The following is a 27,198-nucleotide window of genomic DNA, read 5'->3' as shown; positions in this document are numbered from 1 at the left end:
CAGTTGAAGGGGCTTCCCTGATGCTCAAGTGGTTAAGAGTCTGCCTTCCAGTGCAGGGGATTGGGTGTGATCCCTAGTCTCAGAACTAAGATCCCCACATGCTGAGGAGGGCTACTGAGTCTGTGCACTCTGGAGCCTGCGTGCCAAAACAAAGACTCAACACAGCCAAATAAATACATTTTTAAAAAAGAGCCAATGAGATAAGAGAAACCAGTGTGGTGTCCCCAGAGGTCAACTGAAGAAAGTATTCACAGAAGGAAGGTCAGTTATATCAAACTTCCCAAATAAGATGAAGACTGAGAATTGACATTTGATTGTGATAGTATAAATGTTGTTAGTGACTTTGACTAGAGTGGTGACAAAAGCCAGATTGGAAAAGATTAAAGAGACTAAGAAGATGAGTAGATTTGAGGCATTAGGAATATTATAGCTCTTCTGAGCAATTTTGCTACGAAGGAGAAATGGGACAATGGTTAGAAGGTTTATAGTCAAGATATATTTTTATTTTAATTGAAATTTTAAAGGAAGGGCTTTCTGGGTGGTCCAATGCCTAAGACTCTGCGTTCCCAATGCCGGGGGCTTGGGTTCAGTCCCTGGTCAGGGAACTATTAAATCCAACATGCCACAACTGAGAGTCTGCCTGCCGTAACTAAGACCCTGCATAGCCAAATAAATAAATATTTTTTTAAAAAATGAAATTTAAGGGAGAGATTGTAATATACTATGTGCTGATGGGAATGATCCATGTATAAAGGAGGAAATTGATGATAAAATTGTTGCCAGACCAAGAGTCCTTGAGTAGGAAGGAAGGGAGGGAATCTCGCGGGTGAGTCACAGTATGAGATAGATGTTCATACATGTTCATGCGTGTTCAGAGGTGAGCAGCGTTACGTCCCTGGCCCTGCGGTCAGTACTGGAGTACACTGAGGAGCAAGGTGTGGGCTCTTTGCTTACATGGAAGCTGAACGCTCTTGCTGCTGTTACTCCCAGATGAGAGTCTTGAGACTCACCGATTTAGAAACTTGTTCACGGTAACTGGAATGTAGATTTGAATCCAACATAGCTTAAAACTCACCGTTTCTCACACTTTCCCTACCCTTAAGCTTTCACCCTACTACACCAAGCCACCATCATCTCTTTCACTGTTAACCTGACTGGTCAGCCTGTTTTTTTCCATACAATCCATTTTCTACCCTGCTGCCAGTCTTACTTCTTTTAGGACATAAGTAATACCTAGTTATGTGTCTGCTCAGAGGCCTCTTAATGTCTTCCTAACATGTTTGGGATAAAACTCTAAACTTCCAACCATGATTTAACTTAATCCAGTCCTTATTTTCTCTTTCTCGTCACTGTCTCCTGTGTGGACTTTTTATTTAATCACTGGCCTATTTGCTGTTCTTCAGATAGATCAGTTGTACTCGATGTGTTTACAGACTTGCTCTCACTGTGGAATGCCCTTTCCTCATACTTTTACTTTATTTTCTCTCTCTGTTCTCAGTTCAGATTTGTCTTCTCAGGGAGACCCTCCTACTTAAAATATAACCTCTTCTTCATTTATCCCTTTTCTTTGCTTTTATCTTATAATTTCCTCCTGAAATTGTATTACCTTTTAAATTGTCTGTCTCTATCAGTAGAATGTAAGCTTCATAAACATCTAGACCTGTCTGTGGTGTTCACTCATCTCTAGAATGTATAAAAATTACATGGCATATGAGTCCACATCTCATGGAAGATTTGGACAAGTTCTATGAAGAGGGAGGGAGCCAGTTAGCTGCACTGGAGTGACTTCAAGCTGGCATTTTATGTATTTATTTGTTTGTGGGTTTATGGCTGTGCTGGATCTTGGTTGCTGTGTGTGGGCTTTCTCTGCTTGCAGAGAGCGGTAGCTGCTCTGTAATTGCAGTGCTCGGGCTTCTCACTGTGGGGGCTTCTTTGGTTGTGGAGCAACGGCTCTAGGTGCACTAGCTTCAGCAGTTGGAGCTCATAGACTCTAGAGCGTTGGCTTCAGTAGTTGCTTTACATGTGCTTAATTGCTCCATGGCATGTGGGATCCTCCCGGACCAGGGATCAAACCCATGACCCCTGCACCACAAAGCAGACTCTTAACCACTGGACCATCAAGGAAGCCCTCAATCTGATATTTTAAAAATTAATTGGCTATCCAAAAGTCTACAAGCAATAAATACTGGAGAGGGTGTGGAGAAAAGGGAACCCTCTTACACTGTTGGTGGGAATGCCAACTAATACAGCCACTATGGAGAACAGTGTGGAGATTCCTTAAAAAATTGGAAATAGAACTGCCATATGACCCAGCATCCCACTCCTGGGCATACACACCGAGGAAACTAGATTTGAAAGAGACACGTGCACCCCAGTGTTCATCGCAGCACTGTTTATAATTGCCAGGACATGGAAGCAACCTAGATGCCCATCAGCAGACGAATGGATAAGGAAGCTATGGTACATATACACAATGGAATATTACTCAGCCATTAAAAAGAATTCATTTGAATCAGTTCTAATGAGATGGATAAACCTGGAGCCCATTATACAGAGTGAAGTAAGCCAGAAAGATAAAGACCAATACAGTATACTAACACTAAATTCCATATATATGGAATTTAAAAAGATGGTAACGATAACCCTATAAGCAAAACAGAAAGAGACATAGATGTACAGAGCAGACTTTGGACTCTGGGATGTTCTGAGAGAATAGCATTGAAACAAGAATACTGTCAAGGGTGAAACAGATCACCAGTCCAGGTTGGATGCATGAGACAAGTGCTCAGGGCTGGTGCACTGGGAAGACCCAGAGGGATGGGATAAGGAGGGAGGCGGGAGAGGGGATTGGGATGGGGAACACATGTAAATCCATGGTTGATTCATGTCAATGTATGGCAAAAATCACTACAATATTGTAAAGTAATTAGCTTCCAACTAATAAAAATAAATGAAAAAAATAAAAAAATAAAAATTAGTTGGATATGGATGAGAATTGGAGGGATTAAAAATATCTGAGGTTTTTTTGTTTATGAGAGTATTTTTCCTCAGTCATTTGCTGGGGGTGGGGCTGGGGTTGGGTGGGGTGGTGGTTAGCAGAAATTACGTTCTCCCAAGAAAAATTATGTTTCCCCAAGAGGAATGTGGGAAAAAATCAGAGGAACTTATTGACAAGGGTCAGTTTTAGTTATTTTGATTTTTGGACGAAGGAAACTTGTTCCAAATACATTGTACCTTTATTGTAACATACTTAGAAAATATAATAAGGAAAATAAAATTAGAATTTTTTTATGTATTGATAACCACTTTTAACATTTTGATGCATAGTTAGTTATTCTTATCTATACATATATTTATACCCAAAAAATGAAAATTGACATTACTAAAGTTACTGATAATTTGAGGTAAAATCAGGACTACCAGGAGGAAATGTTTAATAGGTAGTTGGAGATACAGAATTAGGTCTTGAGATACATAGGAGGTATTGGGAGGTGACTGCAGCGTTGTAGGCTTTGGGATGTGAATATGATCCTTACAAGGGAAGGAAGTACAGTGAATTATGGGAAATAGGGCCATAACTTTGGGAAACATGCAGCTTATATTATTAATTGGATAGAAGAATCACCATGGAAAGGATAGAGGAGTAGTTAAACCTTTAAAGGTAGTTAAAGTAGTTAACCTTTAAAGACCAGGTTAGTGGAAGATTCTGAGGTTTTTCCAGTAGTTAGGTGTGGATGTGAGAGTTGGACTATAAAGAAAGCCGAGGGCCAAAGAATTGATGCTTTTGAACTGTGGTGTTGGAGAAGATGCTTGAGAGTCCCTTGGATTGCAGGGAGATCCAACCAGTCCATCCTCAAGGAGATCGGTCCTGAGTGTTCATTGGAAGGATTGGTGCTGAAGCTGAAACTCCCAATACTTTGGCCACCTGATGCAAAGAGCCCACTCACTGGAAAAGACCCCAGTGCTGGGAAAGATTAAGGGCGGGAGGAGAAGGGGATGACAGAGGATAAGAGAAGGGGATGACAGAGGATAAGATGGTTGGATGGCATCACCGACTCAGTGGACATGAGTTTGGGTAAACTCTGGGAGTTGGTGATGGACAGGGAGGCCTAGGCGTACTGCAGTCCACGGGGTCACAAAGAGTTGGATACGACTGAGCAACTGAACTAAAAACTTAGGGAAGAGAATTATCAGAAGGTAGCATCACTAGTGTTAATGTTTGTTGAGAAGGCAAGGCTGAAGAGATTGAGGAAGGGAAGACTTTTTAATTTGGTCCTTAAAAGTCCATTAGTGACATTTGAGTGTACCATTTAGTGTTGGAAGAAGCCAATTTGTAGAGAGTTTAAAAGTATATGGGAGGGAAGCTCCGAGAGAGAGGGCACGTATGTGTACTTATAGCTGATCCACATTGTTCCATAGCAGAAATCAACACAATGTTGTAAAGCATTTATCCTCCAGTTAAAAAAAAAATGGAAAAAAAATGATCCCCCAAAAATGTAAGAAATAGAAACGGAACTTGATGAATACATGATAGAACAATGTAAAAAAAGCATAGATGCAAGTGGTTTTCAGAGTGAGCTTTCATTAGAAAGATGGTTCTATAGGGATGTCACTGAGTTGATTGCCGATCTGTTATTTATACTTTTCTTAGCTGCCCAGTATTAAGCATACAACAGATGTGTTGAAAAGAAAAACTGCATGAGTGAAATCAACAGGTAAGGGCCATATGTTTAAAGCATTTGAAAATGAAAGGAACAGTAACAGGCTAAAGAAGAGGTTTTTGTATTTTGTTATGGGAGATTTGGCATGTTTGAAGATGGAGAACAGTGGGAAGGAAAGAGTGTACTGAACAAGATAGGACAGTTGAAGAAATAAAGGTTTAAAATTATTTCCAGAAGAAGGTAGTAAGAAGAAATGGGCTTATTTATTAAGGTTAGGAGCTACTCTTTGGAAAAGAGGTACATTTTTTTCTCTGAGGTATAAAGGAAAGAAGTGAAAAGAGATGTTGAGAAAAGTTTTTAAGGCCAAGAGGAAAGAATGTCAGGAAAACCAATGACTTTTCAGGCGACCTTCTTAGAATGAGATTTCATGAATGGGGATTGGAGGTTTTAAGGAAGTAGAAAAATTAGAATCTTGTTAGAGATTTAGAAGACCACCTCAGATTTTACCAGATAGCAGTGAAAGTGAACCTGATTATTTTGAAAAGGATTGTCTTAAGATACCACAGCTCTTACAGAACTTAACACCAGAAATTTAATCTCCAGTAATTTGGCATCTTTTGGATTGCCGTGTTAGTGTTAGTCCCTCAGCCGTATCCAACTCTTTGCGATCCCAGGCTCCTCTGTCCTTAGAATTCTTCAGGCAAGAATACTGGAGTGGGTAACCATTCCCTTCTCCAGGGGATCTTCCCAACCCAGGGATTGAACCCAGGTCTCCCGCGTTGCAGGCAGATTTCTCACTGTCTGAGCTGCAAGGGAAGTCCATTGCTTCATTCATTTCAGTTCAGTCACATCACTCAGTTGTGTCCGACTCTTTGCGACCCCATGGACTGCAGCACGCCAGGCTTCCCTGTCCATTACCAACTCCTGGAGCTTGCTCAAACTCATGTCCATCAAGTCGGTGATGCCATTCAACCATCTCATCCTCTGTCATCCCCTTCTCCTCCTGCCTTCAATCTTTCCCAGCATCAGGGTCTTCTCCAAGGAGTCAGTTCTTTGTATTAGGTGGCCAAACTATTGGAGCTTCAGCATCAGTCCTTCCAGTGAATATTCAGGACTGATTTCCTTTAGGATGTACTGGTTGGATCTCCTTGCAGTCCAAGGGCCTCTCAAGAGTCTCTTCCAACACCACACAGTTCAAAAGCATCAATTCTTCAGTGCTCAGCTTTCTTATAGTCCGACTGTCACATCCCTCTATGCCTACTGGAAAAACTATAACTTTGATTAGACCAACCTTTGTTCACAGTCTCTCTGCTTTTTAATGACTGTTGTCTAGATTGGTCAAAACTTTTCTTCCAAGGAACAAGAGTCTTTTAATTTCATGGCTGCAGTCACCATCTGCATTGATTTTTGGAGCCCCCCCGCCTCAAAATAGTCTGTCACTGTTTCCATTGTTTCCCTGTCTGTTTGCCATGAGGTGGTGGGACAGGATGCCATGATCTTAGTTTTCTGATTGTTGAGTTTTTACTTCAATCGGGTCAATTATCTGGATATGAAATGTTGATATAGGTGAGTTTCACTAGAAAATCCATCTCATGCAAGCAGTAATTTACTCTTTACGACTTTGTGTGTGGAGTGCAAATGTTTTAACATAAAAGTTATTTTCCGTATTGCTGACATGGTAGAAATTTGAAGAAAATTGTCATCTGATATTAAATAGTGAAAGGGTTTCTGATTGTTTCATTCTAATTTAGCATTCCTGTATATTAGGACTTAATCCTACTTACTATATAATTTTAATTAAGAATACAAAATCTTCAAATTATGATGAATTTTTTTCATATCTTAAAATGTAGTATTCTGATAGAGAAAGGAATTCTGATGAAGAAAGATAGAGCAGTGGAGTTTTAAGTAGTAAAGATTTTAGAGTTGAGAAAATTTGAAAGAGACCTCATCAATCTTTTATTCAGTTTTTTTTTAATTTAACTTTTATTGTAACTTTACTGAATTGGCATGTTTATACTGTAGTGAAAGTATTACTCACTTAGTCATGTCCCACTCTTTGCGACCCCACGGGCTGTAGCCCACCAGACTTCTCTGTCCATGGAATTACCCAGGCTAGAATACTAGAGTGGGTTGCCATTCCCTTCTCCTTTTTCAATTATTGTTTTTCTAAAATTCAATGAAGATTTATATAGGCCTTTTATTCTATTTTTTGTGAGCAAAGGACAAATTACAAAAATTTAAAATTTAGAGTTGTTACTACAAATTTTGAGCACTTACTATTATTAATCAGTTTCCATTTTTCAGTATAGAATATTGTTCTGTGTTGATGCCCTGAAAGTCATTATAATGAAAAACTAGGGTTAACTTTGTAAGATTCAACTTGCCTTAATTTTTCCTTAACCATCTTTATGTCCCCACCCCCTAAAAAAGGCAGCTAGGCTTTGTGGCTCTAAAATCAAATGCTTATTACATTGGGATTCTAACACAGAGGTTTTATTTCAGGTCTTTGTAGGTAAAATACCAAGAGATTTATACGAGGATGAATTGGTGCCCCTCTTTGAAAAGGCTGGTCCCATTTGGGATCTGCGTCTTATGATGGATCCACTGTCTGGTCAGAACAGAGGGTATGCATTCATCACCTTCTGTGGAAAGGAAGCCGCGCAGGAAGCTGTTAAACTGGTATGTGATAAGACATGCCCATTGTCTGGCAAGTCATTTGAGAAAAATACCTCAATTAAAAACATTTGCAGTTAACGTTGTTTCATTTACTTTAGTTTTTGTTTGGAAAGTTTTTATATTTACTTAAAGTTAGTATGTGACTGGTGGCTATTTTTTCATATTATGAAAGTAAAAAATAAATGAAAATACCCAAGAAATAAGGTGATAGTCTCCCATAATTCTAAGAAGTTATTTATTACAGAAATTAGTATCTAAAGTTTCATTTGAATATTTGGCTTTTGCAGTTCTCCCTTTTGACCTTACACAGAAATGTCAATTCTTGCTGTTAAACTTTAGAGTAAGGTTTTTAAAGTATGATGAAGTCTGGAATGGGTTCTGGGGAATATAACTGGGCTACATGGACTTTTAGGACACGATTCAGGAAATGGTTGTGAATCTCTTTTGTTTTTGTCATAACCTAATCATACAATTTATTTATTTTTAAGTATATTCTTGTTCTTTTCTTTTTGTTTCCAAACTCTCCAGTTTTTTGATCTTTCTCTCTTTTTCTATTACTTGATAAACAGTCTTCTTCTAGGAACCTCCTTTTTGTAGGGCCTTTTACCCTTTGTACTTATTTCGAGTAGTATGCAAATTAAGTATGGCTTCACTCCGACTGTGTTAGGATACAGTCATCTCAGTAACTCAGAATAGCAGTATCATTGGTTTTGGGGGGTGCTCTTGGCAGACAGCTGAAGGCCTCACTTAATCTAGTTCTAATTCTCTTAGAATGGTAACCTGTTTCACCAAGCTTTTCGTTTCATTAGTTGCCTCTAAATTTGTTCTACTTCTAACTTGACCCAGATTTTTTATTATGGACTTTTTTCCTTCCAGTTTGTTTATTTAGTACTGAGAAGTTTTCAAAGCTTTTATTTTCTTGCCTCTGGCAACATGTGGATGATTTTTTTTAATTCCATATTTTTTTAGTAAACTAATAGGTAAGTAATGTTAAGGCATAAAAAGCTCAAGTTTACCTAGGAAATAATGACCGTAACCATTTAAATAAAACACTTTATTCCTATGATTTAATACAATTTTGAAAGTATTATGTTTAATATGAAGTTTAAATTTTAAAAATTGTTTTATGTAAAATGTGAAATTCTTCTATGTTTCTTTGCATTGATTAAACATAGTTGTTATTCTTTACATATTGTTGTTTTCCTGAGACTTATCTGTATCTCATTTCATCTCCAAGGGCTCTGAATTACCAGTCTCGGGTATTTTTTCTAAAATTCTCTGGGAAAAAATCTTGAGATTGATAATATTGAAATAAGAAATCAGGTCTTTTCAAAGATAAAATGAATAACTTTGATTCATTTATATTTGATAGAGCAGTGAAGGTTAATGAAACCAAACTAAAACAGAGGCTGTAAAAGTTAAAAATACACATTTTATGTTAAGGCAAGCTTGAGGGCACTTGGTGAGTTCATGAAGCGGGGAGTGTTTGACCTTGAATTGTTCAGTTTTTTAGACTGAAATCAGTTGTTCTGAGTTTGGGGTGGTTGTGGGGTGTCTGGTTCTTTTCTTCCTTTCAGTGTGACAGCTATGAAATTCGCCCTGGTAAACACCTTGGAGTGTGCATTTCTGTGGCAAACAACAGGCTTTTTGTTGGATCAATTCCGAAGAATAAGACTAAAGAAAACATTCTGGAAGAATTCAGTAAAGTCACAGGTAAAACAAAAATGTATTTAGAAATTAGTTTGGGAAATCTGTGGTACATTATAAGTGCAAAAAAAGGAGGTGTCTCTTAATCTTAAGAATTCACATATCTACTGGGTGTCTAAATTGCCTCCTTTCTGTTTTTTTAGTGGTTTGGACTAAACAACTTCTCTTGTAGCCTCAAGTTCTTGGAATGTCCTCTTCACTTCTTTTCCTTAGTTGAACCATAACTTTTGACACAACCTTTGCCCTGTAGCTCTCAAGTGAAGGCTTCCCCATCTGGGATTCAGTCTTCTAAGGTCAAGGGGATGAGAGCGCTCTCCTCCTCCTTCCTCTCACCTCGTCTATTTCAGGTTTTTCCGAATTTCCAATCCCAAATCCATGGAATTGATTTGAGAAGAAAATTCTAGATCACAGATCTATAAATATATATTTATATGTAACAAAATTTAGCAGAATTACATTTTCACTTATCAAATATGATTTAATCATACATTTCCTATTCCATTTCATTTTTTAAAATGCTGGTGGAGATCCACTAATGGTAGCTGCATTGTAAAAGACAACTCTTAGACCGTTGCTTCTCCATCCCATATAAAAACCACTATTTCTTTACATTTTTGTTGTCCAGACATACTACAGATAAACAATCCTTTCCCTTCAAAATGTTATCTGTTGCTCTTCTGGTTTCAGTCTTGTGTTAATTGAAGGTTGCTTCTGGCTCACAGTCTTTTTCTTCTTCCTGAATTAACTTATTGTTAGTACTTTCAATATCTATGTGGCTGAACCATCCAATACCGTAATCTAGTTTTATGACTGCCTCATCTCTTATCCTTTACTTCCGCTCTCCCACATCCAAATCACATTCTGGATATTGCTGCTAGAAATAAAATCTAATTACTCTTAAGGATTTGGATAATATGTGGAAGGGTGAGGGTACAGGACTAAGATTAGAGGTTCATTTTAACCGGTTACTTTTATTCTTGGTAAAAATAGTAACTTTTAAAAAGATTCAAAGATGATTTTTGGTTATGATTAGTTGTTGAGTGTTCTCTTGGATTTATCCTTGGTAGTATTTTCATAAGTTTTAATAAGGTCATGTTATGTCAAACACCCTTTAAAACATTGTAAAATAGAATGTCATATGTCAGAATACAGTAGTTGGACTTAACTGTCTATGACTATACTTTCAGGGCCCCTACAATTAAAAGGAACATAACATACTGTCCGTAGCTCCATATCTAATAATTCTGATTTAGTTGTCTAGCTAGATAATTAGCAGATCATTATGAGACGTCTCCAATTACTTTTTGCTCTTCGGCAAGTGGATTTAGGTCTGCCTAATCGCTAAATGTGTGGTGGATGCTTTTGGCTTATATATCTGGCTGTTGGTTTAACAGAGGGTTTGGTGGACGTTATTCTCTATCATCAACCCGATGACAAAAAGAAGAATCGGGGGTTCTGCTTCCTTGAGTATGAGGATCACAAGTCAGCAGCACAAGCCAGACGCCGGCTGATGAGTGGAAAAGTAAAAGTGTGGGGAAATGTAGTTACAGTTGAATGGGCTGATCCTGTGGAAGAACCAGATCCAGAAGTCATGGCTAAGGTAAATGCAGTATCTTGGGTTGGGGGAGTGGTTATCATTTACGTTTTGAACTCAGAATATAAGCTTGAATATTTCAAATTTTACAGTAAATATAAATTGTAGCTCTTAACTGTTTAAGCAAAAACCTGCTTCAGCACCAATTTAACAGCCTGTCTTGTTATCCAGGAATTTCCACTAACCATTTCTTTTTCTGCAGATAAATGTGTAAAAAGAACTGAAATTAAATCCCTTCAATTAGGTGTTTCTATGCCTACTGAGAGATCGATTAGTGCTTGGCACTGTCAAAGATAAAAATGTTAAGAAAAAACACAAGGTTTTATGGAATAAAGAGAGAAGTAATGTTTTGGAGATAATGAATTATAGTCTTCATTGACCATACTATGACTTTTATTACATGGCCATGAATTATATTTTATTTAGATTTAGTGTCTTTTTCCTTTTTTAATGGATCAAGCTTCCTTATAGTATTGTCTCCATGAAGAAAGGTGAGGGGTTATCATGTTTGCTCTTAGTGGCAAAATATGCATGGCAAGTCCTGTGGTGGACTTTCACTTTTCTCCTAAGCCCTATACTTTCATTGCCGGGATCTTGGCCTGGTAAAGGATGGTTCTGTGAGTCCTGGTTCTTAGGCTTTCCTCTGGGTGACTCCTAGGGGTGAAGGGACATATCTGAGTTGCATCTCTGTTGCTTTTAGTGAATTTTTGATTATTTTGGTGTTTGTCTCTTGACCTCTTGGGGGCAACAGCTCTGTGGATGGCCATAAATGACTGGTTGGGTTATTTTGGACTGAAGGTTTTTTCCACAGGTTTCTTACTCCAGAATCTGAGGTGACATCCTCACTGTTGGTTAATTTGGAGGAGGGACCTGGTTTATACTAACATGATAAAAGCTTTTGTAAGCAAAAACATCCTTGGATTACTCAGAAGATCCACCGAGAATGAACTAGAGAGACTCAGATGTGTTGCACGCTTCTTCTGTATTCCTGGAGTAGATAGGAGTCAAGGGGAGGGGCTGGAAATCTAAAGAGCCCTGACCATTTTATTTATTACTAGCTTGATTTTAACTCCACTTGTTTCTCCTAATACAGTTGTGACTTTGAGCAAACGTACTGATTTTGGATGTTGTCTGTTTTATTGGAATTGGATAAATCTCTTTACAAGATCTCCTACAACTTTGAATCTATCTTGTAGAAACTAACTGTAGCCTGTATTGCATTTTCTAAAATATTTTAAAAACAGTATTATAGATTGAGAGGGGCATTTTTTATTTTATATTAGATTATAGTTGAGTTACAATGTTGTGTTAGTTTCAGCTATACATACAGGTGTCTTTCTTAAAGGGATGTTTTCCTATTGAGTGCTTTAAACATTATTTCAACTAGTAATTTTTATATAGGATACTTTGGTTTCATCTCAGAAAAGAAAAAAGATCTATGTTGAGTTTCAAAAAAGAAGGTAGATAAAGTAATGGAGGCCTGTCTGATGTAGAATTAGACATCAACATGACAACATTTAGAAAAATTAAAGGGGTTAAAGATAGAGGTGCAAGACTTGTCCCCACTTGAATTAGTGTCTTCCCCAAATCCTTTTTACTTAGCCCTTTATCTAAGGCAACAATTTGTTTGGTAGGTGTGTTAATTTTTTTGTCTAAACAAGTAATGTATTTCCTTAGTTCACAAATCAAAATTATATGGAAAAGTATAGCCAAGGAATTCCCATTTCTACCTCTAGCTCCAGCTACTGTTTCCTCCTTGTCCCTTGTAGATATCCAGTGTTGGTGGTCTCTGGTTTATCCTTGTAGTGCTTAGCAGGCAAATATAATTATATATTCTTTACTGCCCTACTTCTTATACAAATGGTTACTGGTAGCTATATTAATGAACTATGTTTTATTCACTGTCATATTTCATCTCATCTCATAGTTCAGCTCTAAGGAAGTATACCATTATTTTATGTATTGCTAAGAAATTGTAAAATGCTGCCAGTTAAACTATGACAAGTGCTTGTCTGTCACATTGACTGTAAATTGGATTCCTATTTTGGAGGTATAAAATGGGGAAAAAAAATCTTAACAGTGTATTCTCACCTTTTTTAAATATCAGCTCTTAATTTTTTATGATTGTGTACTTTTTCATTCTGTAGGTGTACCATAGTATATTCAACTAGCTGGACATTGGGTGTTTCTAATCTTTTGTTGTTAAAATACTGTAATAAGTGCTCGCTTTGGCAGCACATATACTAAAATTGGAACGATACAGAGAAGATTAATACGGCCCCTGTGCAAGGATGACACACAAATTCGTGAAGCGTTCCATATTAAAAAAAAAAAATACCGTAATGAGTAAGCTTATATCATTTCAGTTAATATAAATACAGATGTATCTGTAGGATAGATTTGTGAGTCAGAGGGTAAATGCATCTGTAATTATTAAGATACTGACCATATTTTCTATAGGAGGTGCACTTGTATTCTGCTCTCCACAAGCAGAATACAGCAGGATGTTCCTATCCTTGTTAAAAGAGGATAGGCTCAAACTTGGTTTTGCCAAGTCTCGTAACAAGTGGTATCTCATAGCTGTTTTATGATTTGTTTCTCTTTACTGTTCATGCCTGAATTTACATTTCTTATGCATGTAAGGACTATTTATGTTTCTTTGTATGAACCATGTATTCATAAATTTTGCCTGTCTTTTCATTCATTTGTTTTTCTGTTGATCTTTTTCTTATTTTCTAGAGTTCTGATATAAAAGATAGGTTAATTGTTTGTGATGCTTTTTTAAAAATTATTTTACTTATGGTATTTTCTACCATATGGAAATCTTTTTTTTTAGTAGTTGAATTTTTCAGTCCTTCATATAGATTTTAAATTAACAAAGCCTTCTCCAGTGCAGTGTTTCTTCTAATATTTTAAACATCCCCCTCCTTTTAAATTTTCTATCTGTTTGGACTTTATCATAGTATGTAGTGTGAGGTATGAGTCCACTTTTCATCTTTATTCAGATCAACACTGCACTGATTAAATGATTTAAGCAGTGAATTGATAGAGTTTGTTTTATCTAGTAGGACTAGTCTCTAAATTTTGTTCTTATTTTTTCCCTGGCTACTACTGTTTGTTTATTTTTTCATATGAACTTTAGAATCGTGAGCTCATCCAGTTCTTGGGTGGGGTAGAAGGGACAGAAAGAAAAACTTGTCTTGGGAGGGACTTATGAACTATATTGGGCTTGCCAGGTGGCTCAGAGGTAAAGAATCCACCTGCCAATGCAGGAGACCTGGGTTCGATCCCTGGGTCAGGAATAGCCTTTGGAGAAGGAAATGGCAACCCACTCCAGTCTTCTTGCCTGGGAAATCCCATGGACAGGGGAACCTGGTGGGCTTCAGTCCACAGGATCACAAGAGTTGGACAAGACTTAATGGCTGAACAACAACAAAGGGACCATATTAAATTAGTAAAGTAACTTAGTAATAATTTTATTTTGGTTCTTTGAAGGTCCTGTTCACAGTATTAGGTACTTTAATGACAGGGCAGGAGAAGAAACTGATAATTTATATAAATTGGTAACAATTATTTTCTCTGTTTTCATGCTTTCTGTGATAGCACCTTTAGTTTAATTGTTTTTGAGAATAAAAGCCTATGCCATGAAAATAGGAAGAAATACTTTAATATAGGACTTCAGCTGTAATTAAGTAGCCAATGCCTGTTTTGTATATTTGTTATATTAGGTGAAAGTTTTATTTGTGAGAAACTTGGCTACTACAGTGACAGAAGAAATATTGGAAAAGTCATTTTCTGAATTTGGAAAACTTGAAAGAGTGAAGAAGTTGAAAGATTATGCATTTGTTCATTTCGAAGACAGAGGAGCAGCTGTTAAGGTAGGAAATTTGATATTTTGTTTCTTGATATGTGAATTTTGTTGTTGAAACTTGATAAAACACATAAAGTGACTTTATAAACACATGAAATTGGTTTTCAGCTTTTACCAAACTCTGGAGCTTTCTTTTAATAATCTCTGTGAAGTGGTAGTAATGTAACAGGTAAGACTCTGTATTCCACAGCCTGATTATTACTAACTGAGTTTGTGACCTCAGGCAAGTTACTTTTAATCTCTGTATTATTTTTGTAAGCCTAAGCTTTGATAGCATGATACCTTGAAAATGTTACAAGGAATAGTAATTAGCTTCCATAAATACCAAAATGATAGTGAATATATTGTAACTATTGACTTATTTAAGGACCTGTGAATGGAACTGAGTAGTGTACATGGCTTCATATCTACTACAGTGTAATTCAGTAGGTGTGTTCTGAGGAAATGGTTAGTTCTTCACAGTCTTGCCTTTCTTCGGTCATTTTAGAATGCTCACAGTATCTTTTTTTTTTCCAGTGTCAATAGTTGTTAGAAATATTTCTTGCATATAATAGTTAATTTGCTTGTTGATGATAGTATTTGAAAAGTATGGAAAAAAGTATTTTCATATAGTGTCTAGAGCATATAACCTGAGTACTCTGCTACTTTCTGTTGATAGTGGATCAACACCATCTTTAATGGCTGAAATTTTCAGTTTCTCCCTCTTGTCCCTCTCTCCCTTCTGGAGAAAAGGTGAGGGGAGGGGCTGACAAAACAAAAGACAGGACAAAGTAAAAGATTTTTTATATAATTGGGGAGATAGATCTAAAACCCTTGGTGACTCAGGCCTGGTTCTTTTTTTTCATGTTTTGTCGGTAAAGTGGCCCTACCCTCTAATTAGGGCAGTTTTTGTTTCCTGACCAGGGTACTGCTTTAAAATGTGCCTTATAGAATTTTTGACTAGTAGAATTTATTGGTTTGCTTTTTGATGGAAGCTAATTACTGAGACAATATTGCTTATAAAATTCATAGCTTAGTACAGAACTTGTTTGGCTTCTGAATTGCGAGTGATAGGAAAGACAGATAACTAATAAATTTATACCTTCTAAATATTCCTTTTGATTTACTTGGTATTAAATAACTGATTGTTCATAATTGAAAATAATTTTCAACGGTGGTTTGCCAAAGCGATCTCTGAAATTGTAAGATTTATAACTCAGAGGATGGCCAGAGGAAAGAGTATAGATAGACAGATGCTCTGTTCTTTTATTTATACCAGGAAACTCATAGACTCATTTAGTTGCTTTAGTTGAAGCAGCCAAAAGCTAAGGTGGTAAAGGGGAAAAAACTAGGTAAGAGGAAGATAGTAATTTAATCTTTTGTCTGGATACTTGTAAATCACTAGAATGTTCTTTATGTTAGAGCATTTTATTATGTATACCCAGAGAGGGAAAGGTTGTATTGGGAAACAGAAAAACTGTGGTGAGGAGGTGATAGTTGATTACTGAATTACCTGAACCTTGAAGTATGGCAGAAGTTAATAGGTGGAATGATATAAATAAAAAACTAGAGCCCGGAATACTTTTGATTACTGCTTTCCAGATGAGTATTTGAGTCTTAATTAATTCAAGCCTTTGCTGGGCTCTGTGCTTTTAACCATTCAGGTAAAGTATATTCCAGGTTAAACATTGTTGGGATGGGGAAGAAGCCTAGGCTTTTTTCTTTTTTTTGGTTAGTATCTTGTTAAATTTCACCGATAGTCTCATTTATATTTCAAATTCTTGACACTTTTATGAACAAACAGTTTTAAGATGTACAGGCTGAATGCCATGTGTCTGTTTAAAAATTTTAATCCTGAAAAGCTTGTTAATACTGGCGTGTTCTCCAGATGGGAATTTGCTCTTTGTTTTGGACTTAGCTTGGAGGAATTAGTTAACTTGAAATTAAGTAGCAGCAACAAGCAGCTCTCTGCTTTATCTTTTTAAATATAATAATAGGACATCAGTTTTGTTCTCAGTGTAACTTACATATAAAGTAAGGTTGAGGGGAATAAGTATTTTGTGTATTTTTAAATATTTGGTGGCTATATTCATCTTGGAAATTAAAACAGTTGTGGAGTAAATTGTTTATCAGGTGTATTAAATGGTACAGAAATGTTATATTTAAGGTACTGTTACTTGTAAAATAAAATTTGTTTCTAATTTTGCATAGGCCATGGATGAAATGAATGGCAAAGAAATAGAAGGGGAAGAAATTGAAATAGTCTTAGCCAAGCCACCAGACAAGAAAAGGAAAGAGCGCCAAGCTGCTAGACAGGCCTCCAGGAGTACTGCGTGAGTCTTCATTTAATAAATATGTCAGAGATCGGGTAGTTTAAAAAGTTAGGAAAAATCTTAAAGCAAACTAACTTGTTTTTTCTTTTCTCCCTTCCCTCCATTGCTAGGTATGAAGATTATTACTATCACCCTCCTCCTCGAATGCCACCTCCAATTAGAGGTCGGGGCCGTGGTGGGGGGAGAGGTGGATATGGCTACCCTCCAGATTACTATGGCTATGAAGATTACTATGATGATTACTATGGTTATGATTATCACGACTATCGTGGAGGCTATGAAGATCCCTACTACGGCTATGATGATGGCTATGCAGTAAGAGGAAGAGGAGGAGGAAGGGGAGGGCGAGGTGCTCCACCACCACCAAGGGGGCGGGGAGCACCACCTCCAAGGGGTAGAGCTGGCTACTCACAGAGGGGGGCACCTTTGGGACCACCAAGAGGCTCTAGGGGTGGCAGAGGGGGTCCTGCACAACAGCAGAGAGGCCGTGGTTCCCGTGGATCTCGGGGCAACCGTGGGGGCAATGTAGGAGGCAAGAGAAAGGCAGACGGGTACAACCAACCTGACTCCAAGCGCCGTCAGACCAACAACCAACAGAACTGGGGTTCCCAACCCATCGCTCAACAGCCGCTTCAGCAAGGTGGTGACTATTCTGGTAACTATGGTTACAATAATGACAACCAGGAATTTTATCAGGATACTTATGGGCAACAGTGGAAATAGACAAGTGAGGGCTTGAAAATGATATTGACAAGATACGATTGGCTCTAGATCTACATCCTTCAAAAAAAATTGGCTTATCTGTTTCATCTTTAAGTAGCAATTTGCTGCCATTTGTATTTGGCTGAAGAAATCACTATTGTGTATATACTCAAGTCTTTTTATTTTTTCCTCTTTTCATAAATGCTCTTGGACATTATTGGGCTTGCAGAGTTCCCTTATTCTGGGAGTTACAATGCTTTTATCGTTTCAGGCTTCATTTTAGCTTCAAAACAAGCTGAGCACACTGTTAAAATCATGATTTTGCAGAACCTTTGGTTTTGGACAGTTTCATTTTTTGGATTTGGGATAGCTTACATAGGGGTATGGAGTATGCTGTAAATAAAAATACAAGCTAGTGCTTTGTCTTAGTAGTTTGAAGAAATTAAAAGCAAACAAATTTAAGTTTTCTTGTATTGAAAATAACCTATGATTGTATGTTTTGCATTCCTAGAAGTAGGTCAACTGTGTTTTTAAATTGTTATAACTTCACACCTTTTTGAAACCTGCCCTACAAAATTTGTTTGGCTTAAACGTCAAAGCCGTGACAATTTGTTCTTTGATGTGATTGTATTTCCAATTTCTTGTTCATGTAAGATTTCAATAAAACTCAAAAATCTATTCAAAACATTACCTATTTCAAATTCAATTGTGTCCTAAAACATTATTTTATTCGTAATCCTTGCAAGGAATATTGTTTTCAAACTATAACTGCCTATGTGAGTGATCAAATTCATGCAAAATTTCTTGTCTATTCTAATATGTATCGTGGATATCAGACTGAGGATTAGTCTAAATTTCTAATATTTATTCCAAATAGCACTTCATTGATTGATGTTCTTTCATAGTCATCTAATTTGGCAAATTTATCCTTTATTCTTATAAAAACAAGCTCAGGCTTTTGAACATTCTTGCAGGCATTGGATAATTCGCATTAAATAAAATGGGGTTGGGGAAGCAGACTGCAATTTATTTTGACCCACATTCTTTCTATAAAGGATAATTTGTTGTCTGAAGACCTTATTTGCTGGAGTGAATGTACATAGCAGGAAAAAAATGTTAGTACTGTGGCGTCAATTGCTCTGCGGACTAAACTTCATGTAAACTTTCAGTATACATGATTGTGACTACCACTTCAGTTACTAGTTAGGAATATAATTTCCTATTACTATGTAAATTTGCTTTGAGAAACACTCAGGCCCTGTAAGAGAGGCTTAAAAATACCCAGTAGTCCTACTTCTGACTTCCTGTTATTACCTCTTATTTTTATTTATTTATTTATTTATTTTGCTACTCAAATGGCTAAAAATTTTGTTGGCCAAATCATAGCATCTATTTCCGTTTCCTTTAGAAATTCTCCTTTATCGTAAGAACGTTTTTTTTGCTTGAGAATAAGATGAATGAAAGAATCTATAAACAGCGCAGAAAAGTCTGGATCACTTTCAAATAACCAATAAAAATTTTCCCTTCCATTTTATTCTTAGGCAGGTCTAAAATGTTTTTAAATTATAAAAATAAGCCATTGGAGAAGAATTAAAATGGGCACATCTTAATTTTGTGTTTTGTTCCTGTTTGGTGTCTTTTATGAGTGGTACTAGATTTCAAAATTAAAAGCTATCTGATTGAGAGCTCAGTCGGAGCATATTTTGGTTTTCATGACTTCTCTTTTGACTTTGAGGAGAAAAATGAGTATTTGCTGATGAAAGTCAGTATATCATTTCTTTTTAACAATACACTTCTTATATAGTTCAGTAAGTTAACAGGCCTCGTTAATATCCCTTTTATGTTTTTGGAAACCAGTAGAGGAATTATATATAATTCCTGTGTATAACAGATTGGCGTTAACATGGGTATCTATTTGGTAAAGCTTGGATCCAGTTGTTTTTCCTATGCCCATGTATGCAGGTATGGACACCAAACATTGTTTAAATGCTGTCTTTTCAACTTTGAAAATACAATTTGAAGCTCTAGCTATAAATCTAAATTAGATATAAGTAAAACCCACAATTTTTCTTGAAGAGAGGCTGTAGAAATAAAATTTGAATTATTTGTTATTTCTTAGCTGTTACCAGCGAACAAGTTCTTATGAACAAAACTAGGAATGGGAATAGAAGTAATTCTGAAAAAGTAATTTATGAGCTTCCCCCACCCATCCTAAAATGTAAATCCAGCAAAAACATGAATCAAACCTAGGTTCCATGTCAAAATCTTTTTCTTTAATTGCAAATTATATTTTACTCTCACCAATTAAAAATATACCTATAGAGGTACCCCTCTAATAGCACTTTATAGATTTTTTGTGGCTATTTAACATACAAATGTAAATTTATAAGCATTCAGTCTACTCTGGAGCTTTTCCCTTACTGATGTAAGCTATTGTAAGCTATTGCTGTAAGCGGCATTCCAAGAAAATAGATTGAGAGCTTAACTCTTCACAGAAGTAAATCTAACAGTCTAATAAACAAACCTGAAAAATGTCACCTGAAGAGGCTTTTATTCTAGATTTGCATTAGGCTTTTTCTTAAATAGGCGAATATTATGAGTTCTAGGAAATCTGATTTCCTACTCTCCTGCCATCTTTTTTGTTCTCCCACCTAATTCATTTGTTTTTATTTATGAGCCTGCTACACTGACATGCGTGCTGGGAAAGATTTTTACTTTATATTGAGGATGACCTCTTCTTTGTAGATACTCTCCGGAGAATGAATATAAATATGCCCCCTCCCCATAGTGAAATCTTAATTTTTATTTGATCACTCATTTATAGCAGTTGCTTAAATGTACATATTTATATGACGGTGTTTTAATTTTTTTAAAGCAAAAAAGTTTTAATTAGCCAGATTTCTAATAATTCCAAGTTTATTTGACCAATTGATGTGGAAATTGAGTTACTATGGTTCTGTAGCTAATTTTTTTAAAAAGAGTTCAGCATAATTGTTTTTCAGTTTTTCTAGTTACTGGGGTTATTCTGCATAAGAAAGCCCAATGCTTTCTGTTAGATCATTTTTCTCATTTGGCTTTGAAATCTGACTTAGGCGAACCCTCTTTTTAAAAAGGTCAGCGTACTTCAAAATATATCTATTAAATTCCAAAAGAGAAGGGACATTAAATTCCATTCCTAGCATAAAACCATATAATATTCTTGAAACTCATTGCATCATTTGCCTCCTGCCCATTTGGATAATCATACCTATGTTTTATTAATTGTGTATTATTTGTAAAACCAAACCCTTCCAGTAAATACTTGCTATAAGGCTATCATTTGTCCATTTAAAAGACTTCTAAATATGTTAGTTTACCATTTTGATTTTTCCTAAGAGGTTTTATTATATTGAACTATCCAGTGTTTTTAAAACCAACCGGAGTATGTAGAAGAATTGTTAATGGTAGTGTTGTCCTTTATTATGTGAAGCCTCTTAAGTGAGCGTCTAAGAAAAAGCCTTATAGAAAGAGTGCACTGGATTTATAAGTGTGTTTATGTTTTTCTAAGATTGGGAGCTTCTGTTAACTTAGTTCTTCTGAGTAAGACCGTGGATTTGGGTGACTGACTAGAGAATCCAGAATGACAAGTTCATTGACCAGGCATTTTTACTTTTGCATTAGAAGCTTGTTGATTAGTTTTTATTTTTGAAATGCAAATACTGAACCTTAAAAATATTGTTTATTTAATGTATTGATCAGTAATTTGAATATTTAATTGGGAGTAGTCATTATTAATCATTTTAGGAAAGTTTTTTTCTTTTACATATATACATGTATAAATATATTTTTTATTTAGAGGTTACCAGAAGCTCTGGGTTTTTTGTTTGGTTTTGTTTCTGTTTTTTAATCATTTTCAGATGTTATCCAGAAATCTGCAAGTGTACTTTTCCTGTTTTAACTCCTTCCTTTTATCACCTGACTATCAGGGAAGCGAGGTTGAGGCTGCCCTGACCTGACATGTCATGATGTCGACTTGCTAGGTGGGGTTCGCTGGGGACGATAACCAGTGGAATTGTTGGTAAGAACTTTTTTTTCCTATTTTTTTTTTTTTTTAATCAGTAGTGGGGCATTAAGTGTGGGAGAATGCCCATGTTCTATAAGTGGGCATTTATGTCAGCCTTGTAGAAGAATAAGACTTTAACACAATAATTCTGTTCATAGTAGGAACATATAAACATATAAAAAGTATTTCATACCCTTTATTCTCAAATTCTTAGGTTGACAGGAAAGGCCTGCAATTATGAAGTAAAGTAATGAAATACTCAGGGTATATTATAAGTGGTCAAGATAGACTAAATCTCTTGGAGAAACAATAAATTTGCTTTATTTTATGTGATTTTCAGTCCCTCTAATATCTTCAGTGTATTTACATTTTATTGGATAGATTAGCGTATTATACATCTTAAAAGTTTTAACAATATGACAAATAAAAGTGGGCTCAGTTTACAGATACATTTGATATGATGACTTTAGGTCAAGAGGAAATTATGTAGCTAAAATATTAGGACCTTTTTATATAGGAGAAACAGAAATCTAAGTCTATCAACTTGTATTTTGTCTAAACCACAGGAGAGCTGATGGGATAAATAGATACTGATAGAATTACAGTCGATTTTTAGGTCATTACTGAAGAGCAGAATCTCATACTCAGGGGATTCCATGATGGTACAGTATAAATTGAGGGAATTAATAATTAGGCATTTCTGATTACCACATAAAAAGTAATTGTAAGCGCTGGTTAAAAGTAATTATGAATTTTTATGCCTAGAACCTCCTCAGTATTCTTATGCCTTCTTTGTTGGTTGGGTATATCAGTCTAGAAAGAATCTCCTAGGTAATAAACATGGACTAGTCAGTGTCATGAATATTAACCTGTATCTGTAAGCTTGCTGTAGACCAGAGGTATATGACTACCATGAAATTATACTTTTAAGAACTGCAGTGATTGCATCATTGTGTTAAATGTTTCTCTTCTGACACATTTTATGCATGTATCAGTGACGGGACAGATTGGAGTGTAGAACTTTTAGATTGTACTTAATAATGTATCATCCTAGGGAAGTTTTATAATTAGCAGTAGGAACACTCGAGTAGTGCTGAAGGTTCGTATAAATAAGTTAAGGAAAATGCAGTGCAAACTTGTTGGCTTTTATACACTAACAATAAAATACATTTCATGGGACTGAAAAGAAGGAGGCATTATGAGGGGGAAACTTAAAAATTTCTCAAATATAAAAAAGGGCTTTCAGTTTCTCTAGTAACTTTGTCAGGATCCCATTGCTTATCTTGATGTCTCATTTTTGATGGCTGGACAAAGGCGACTTCTCTAGCCTGTTTAGTAACATAGGTAGAAATGTACTTTAATGAGTTCTGTTATGATGTTTAGTATGTTATAAGGCTATTTCTATAATTGAGTTGAAAGCTCCTGCAAGCATTACATTGCTGATAGCATACAATAATATGAGAATATTGAAATAGGGACATTTGCAAGACCATTTAATCAATAGTTTAATAAAAATCATGCTTTTGGTACAGTGTTCAGGTACTATAACTGTGTTGGAATATTTGTACAATGTTAAATATTTTTAATAAAATCTAACATGTTCAAAGTGTTGTGTTGGTGATTTTGGGTGGGGTGTGGTGGGTTCAATTGTGCCACAAAGATCCAGTAGCACTGTAATGGAGACTTTAGTAGTCAAATGGAGTTCTTTTCCTCACATTTAGTACTAGTATCGGGCGCCTGTCCTCATGAAGGTAGAGAAGGATTGGGACAGTACAAATAAAAGTGCTGACTTCCGGTGGCTTAGTAGAGCATCAGGAAGTAGCTGTACTCGGGTTAGAACTGGGTTTCCTGGTGTCAGATGGAATTGTTGTCTTTGGCATAACAGGCTAACTATAAAGCTTCTATGATGAAATTCTGGCATGTTCACATTGGAAATGATCCTGGAAAACATACAGAGGTGAGCAAAGGGAAACACTTGTACAATGCTTTGAGTAAGCATTTTATTCTCCAGTGTCCTTGACCCCTTGACATGACGTATCCGCAAGTGAAGGAAAGGTGAGGGAATATTTGAGGAAGGCTATGTTGGAGGATTTAGTGCACCACTGAGGAATGTCTCTAGTGTATAAGAAACATATCAAGAGCTCTATTTCTTAAACTTTATAAGGGTTTCTATTGCACTGATCCATTCTCTTGAAGATAGCCCTAATCTAGTCATTTTTCTCGTGAGTTGTCTTCCTTGAAGGCATACTTAATTCCGAAAGTCAGAGTAGAAATTTGCTTGAAATAAAAATTCGTTCCTCTGAATACTGTACTGTTAATAACAGGATTTAGAAGGAAAGTAACCTGATGATTTGGAAACAAATCAAGTAAGAAACCATTCAGAGGAGTAGTGATACATTCTACCCTCTTTTAATGAAGATTGTTAAATAAACATGAGCTATGGGGAAGAAGAAATGTACCCTATTTCAAGAAAGACAATTCTTTAGTCAATATTTTCCAGGAAGATTTTACTGTTTCTGATTTCCCTCAAATCAAAAAGTCATTCACTGAGACAGTAAGGAATATTCTGACAGCAAAAGTACCTAAACTTGGGCACCTTTAAGTACTGGCAGAGCTGGGGCTGGGGTGGGTTGGGGTGGGGGTGATGCAGCTCACTGGTTTGTGGTGTATTTTTTCCAGGAATAAAAAGAGGTTGGTTGACGATCATTTTAAGCTTAGGCTCTATTGGTGTCTCTTTTTCTCTACCTAAAGCCCTGAATTTACTAGTTTATTTTTAGAAATAAGATTTTTATTAAGTATTTTCTTGTGGAGTATATTTTATTCACACTTATTCCTATTGATGTGAAAGAAATCACAGTTCTTTTTAGACTTGGAAATTATAACTGAAATCACAATCTTTCATTGCAGGCAGATTCTTTACCAGCTAATCTACAAGGGAAACCCCCCAAAACACTTGAAATACACTAAGTAGGTTCAGTCATGTCTGATTCTTTGCAACCCTATGAACCGTAGCCCTCCAGGCTCTGTCCACGGGGACTGTCCAGACAGGATTACTGGAGTGGGTTGCCAGGCCCTCTTTCCGGCCCAGGGATCCAACTTGAGTCTCTTATGTCTCTTGCATTGGCAAGGAGATTCTTTACCACTAGAGTCCGCCTGGGAAACTCCCATGTTTTACTCACATAAGGGAATATCTTCCTATTGATGTGAAAGAAATCACATTGCTGTTTATTTAGATTTGAAATTTATGACTGAAATCACAGCCATTTATAGATGTTTCCTCAAAAACTTATAAACAGGACTACTGTTCTATTCCATTATTTAAATCCCCCAAGGGTCAATTTTAGACCTAGCTGTCCATTTTTTAAGAGGACAAGAGGTTAAATTAGTCATAAAGTTGTATAACTTAGTCATGCCTTTTATTTGTTTATTTTTTTTCAAATTATTTTTATTAGTTGGGGGCTAATTACAATATTGTAGTGGTTTCTGCCATGCCTTTTAAAAAATAGTGTGAGGTTTGATCACTTAAAAATTTTCTCTACAGGATTAAAGATGAGGATCAGTAGTTTAGTAACATTGGTAAAAGAGCTTGGCCTTAGACACATAGAAAGATACTTCCTTCAATATGAAAATACTGCATTATTAAAGGTCTCATATACTGAGCAGTTTATAGTCGCCAACACAGATGTTCCTGTTCTTGGGGTATTAATTTCATGCTACGGCCAGAAATTCTTTAAGTCTGCAAATTTCCGTTACCTGGATTTTTAAGTAGATTAAGCAGAGGTTAATATATTTTAAAAGGCCGTTACTGTTTACCACCTAAGTCACTATTTTGAAAATTTTGTGGGGGAAAAAGGTGAAAAACATTATCAAGACAAATCTTGATAATAAGTGATAATAATCTTATTATTGGAGCCTATTGATTATAATGTATGTTTATATATTATCATTCAAGTACCTCTGTTGCGTTGGTCATAATAACTTGGGCATACTTTTTAGTTAGATGGTGTATGTTTAGCATTTGCATATCATTGAAATTTTCTTTCCATGTTTCCCATGAAGAAGTATAACCTTAACAGATTAATAATATTTAAGTATAACCTCTGTGAAGTTGGTGTGGAAAATAGTTTGGTCTATTTGAATTTAAATACAACCAGCAATATTGTTATTGAGATGTCTTTTTAAATCGTAAAGATAAGTTTGCTTGTTAATTGTGATATCATTTTTGCTTGACTTTTCAAATGTGGGGAAAATGATAAATGAGACCATTTGTTGCATTTATCAAAGTAATTTTGAAAGACCTGGTAATTATTTTAACTTTTTAGTTAAACTGTTTAGGTCACAGTTTCACCATTCATCAGTGTTTCTCAAAGTTTAATGTGGATAGGAATCCCTGGGGATTTTTTAAAAATGCAGATTCTGATTCAGTAATTTGAGATGGAGCAAGAGACTTCTAACGTGCTTCTCGGTTGTGCCAGTGTCCCTAAATACACCTTAAATACATAGCAAGGTCATAGGTCACTGTACATTTGGGTTGGGGCTGTTAGAGTAGATCTTAGTAGAAAAAGATAGCAACAGCAGATGTTTATAATGATTTATAGACTAGTTTGTCTCAGTGGATCTAGTTGGAGATTAAAAACGTTTAACAGTCACCACAAATGTTAATAGTGTTTAGGATCCCAAGAAAAGGTTAATAGCTTACTTTGCAAGAAAATGAAATGAGTTTAGAAAATCAGGCATTAATAGTTTTAGGGAATTGATGGAAGATAATAAGGAAAAAGCAAAAAAATACTTAAATCTCAGAGGAAGTGTCATGGCATGTTTATTTAGGAATTAGATCAGAAAACAGATACAAGTCATAAAAGATAAAAATAACTTCTGAAAGCTCAGAAAGGAAAGGCTAACAGGTCACAAAGAGCACCCATTTGGTGGGTTTTTTTAAATTTCTGACTTTAAAAAGTTAACATTCATTAATCAGATCAAAGTAAACCTTTGATGATAAAAAAGCAGATTAAGAAAGAAGATTGTTGCAGATGACTTGAAAAATAATTTTTCAAATGGATTAAGATCAACAGATGGGAAATTCAAAGAATAGAAATGGCAGGCGTATCCATTTTTAGATAGAGACGTGGAGGTAGTAGTCCTTGATAACTGGTAACATATCTTACTTTGAACTCCAGAACTTTATTTTTAAAAAGAAAAAAATATAGATGAAGTATGGAAAGGAATATTCTGCTGTTTCTTTTTTGCCAAGCACATCTTTATGGTAGGTTAATTACAAGCTCCTAACATGGTATATACCTTGTTACCAGGCGTTGTGCTAAGGAATCACTGTGTGTGTCATGTAATCAACAGCCCTTTAAGGTAGGTGATATTGTCCCTACTTTACCTGTGATACCTATGAGGAACTCCGAGACTAAGATTAAGTATATTTTGTGGATAGCTAGTGGTCACTACCTATAAAGTGGCAAAGCCAGGATCCAAACCCTGTTCTGCCTGAACTCCGAGTGTACACTAGGCTAGGAATAGACCTAATAATGTCAGGTTAGACTTAAATGTTTAGTTCTGTGTTTACTTTAAAGGTCTTTAACCTCTGCCTAAAATGAAACCAACCTAATTTGAATTCAAAGTAG

At 35.9% G+C, this 27,198-nt stretch overlaps 1 protein-coding gene and 1 non-coding gene across 5 annotated transcripts in view; both read left to right on the top strand.

The window, feature by feature from the left end:
- The window catches only part of HNRNPR (heterogeneous nuclear ribonucleoprotein R), a 38,927-nt gene extending 15,753 nt beyond the window's left edge, over positions 1 to 23,174 (top strand). For all 4 annotated transcript variants that reach the window (XM_070458904.1, XM_070458901.1, XM_070458902.1 and 1 more), the window contains 6 exons: positions 7,167 to 7,343; positions 8,918 to 9,053; positions 10,442 to 10,647; positions 14,370 to 14,519; positions 16,703 to 16,824; positions 16,935 to 23,174. In XM_070458904.1, the coding sequence (XP_070315005.1) occupies positions 7,167 to 7,343; positions 8,918 to 9,053; positions 10,442 to 10,647; positions 14,370 to 14,519; positions 16,703 to 16,824; positions 16,935 to 17,547 (1,404 nt within the window). In that variant the 3' untranslated portion in view covers positions 17,548 to 23,174. The remainder of the gene's footprint in view (positions 1 to 7,166; positions 7,344 to 8,917; positions 9,054 to 10,441; positions 10,648 to 14,369; positions 14,520 to 16,702; positions 16,825 to 16,934) is intronic.
- On the top strand, positions 12,861 to 12,967 carry LOC139032292 (U6 spliceosomal RNA). Its single transcript, XR_011484827.1, has one exon. It is a non-coding gene; the product is annotated as a U6 spliceosomal RNA (small nuclear RNA).
- Positions 23,175 to 27,198: the final 4,024 nt, after the last annotated feature.

The sequence above is a fragment of the Odocoileus virginianus genome, chromosome 30 (assembly GCF_023699985.2).
Source record: "Odocoileus virginianus isolate 20LAN1187 ecotype Illinois chromosome 30, Ovbor_1.2, whole genome shotgun sequence".
In the NCBI taxonomy this organism is placed as follows: Eukaryota; Metazoa; Chordata; class Mammalia; order Artiodactyla; family Cervidae; genus Odocoileus; species Odocoileus virginianus.
This window is presented reverse-complemented; position numbering and strand designations above follow the sequence as displayed.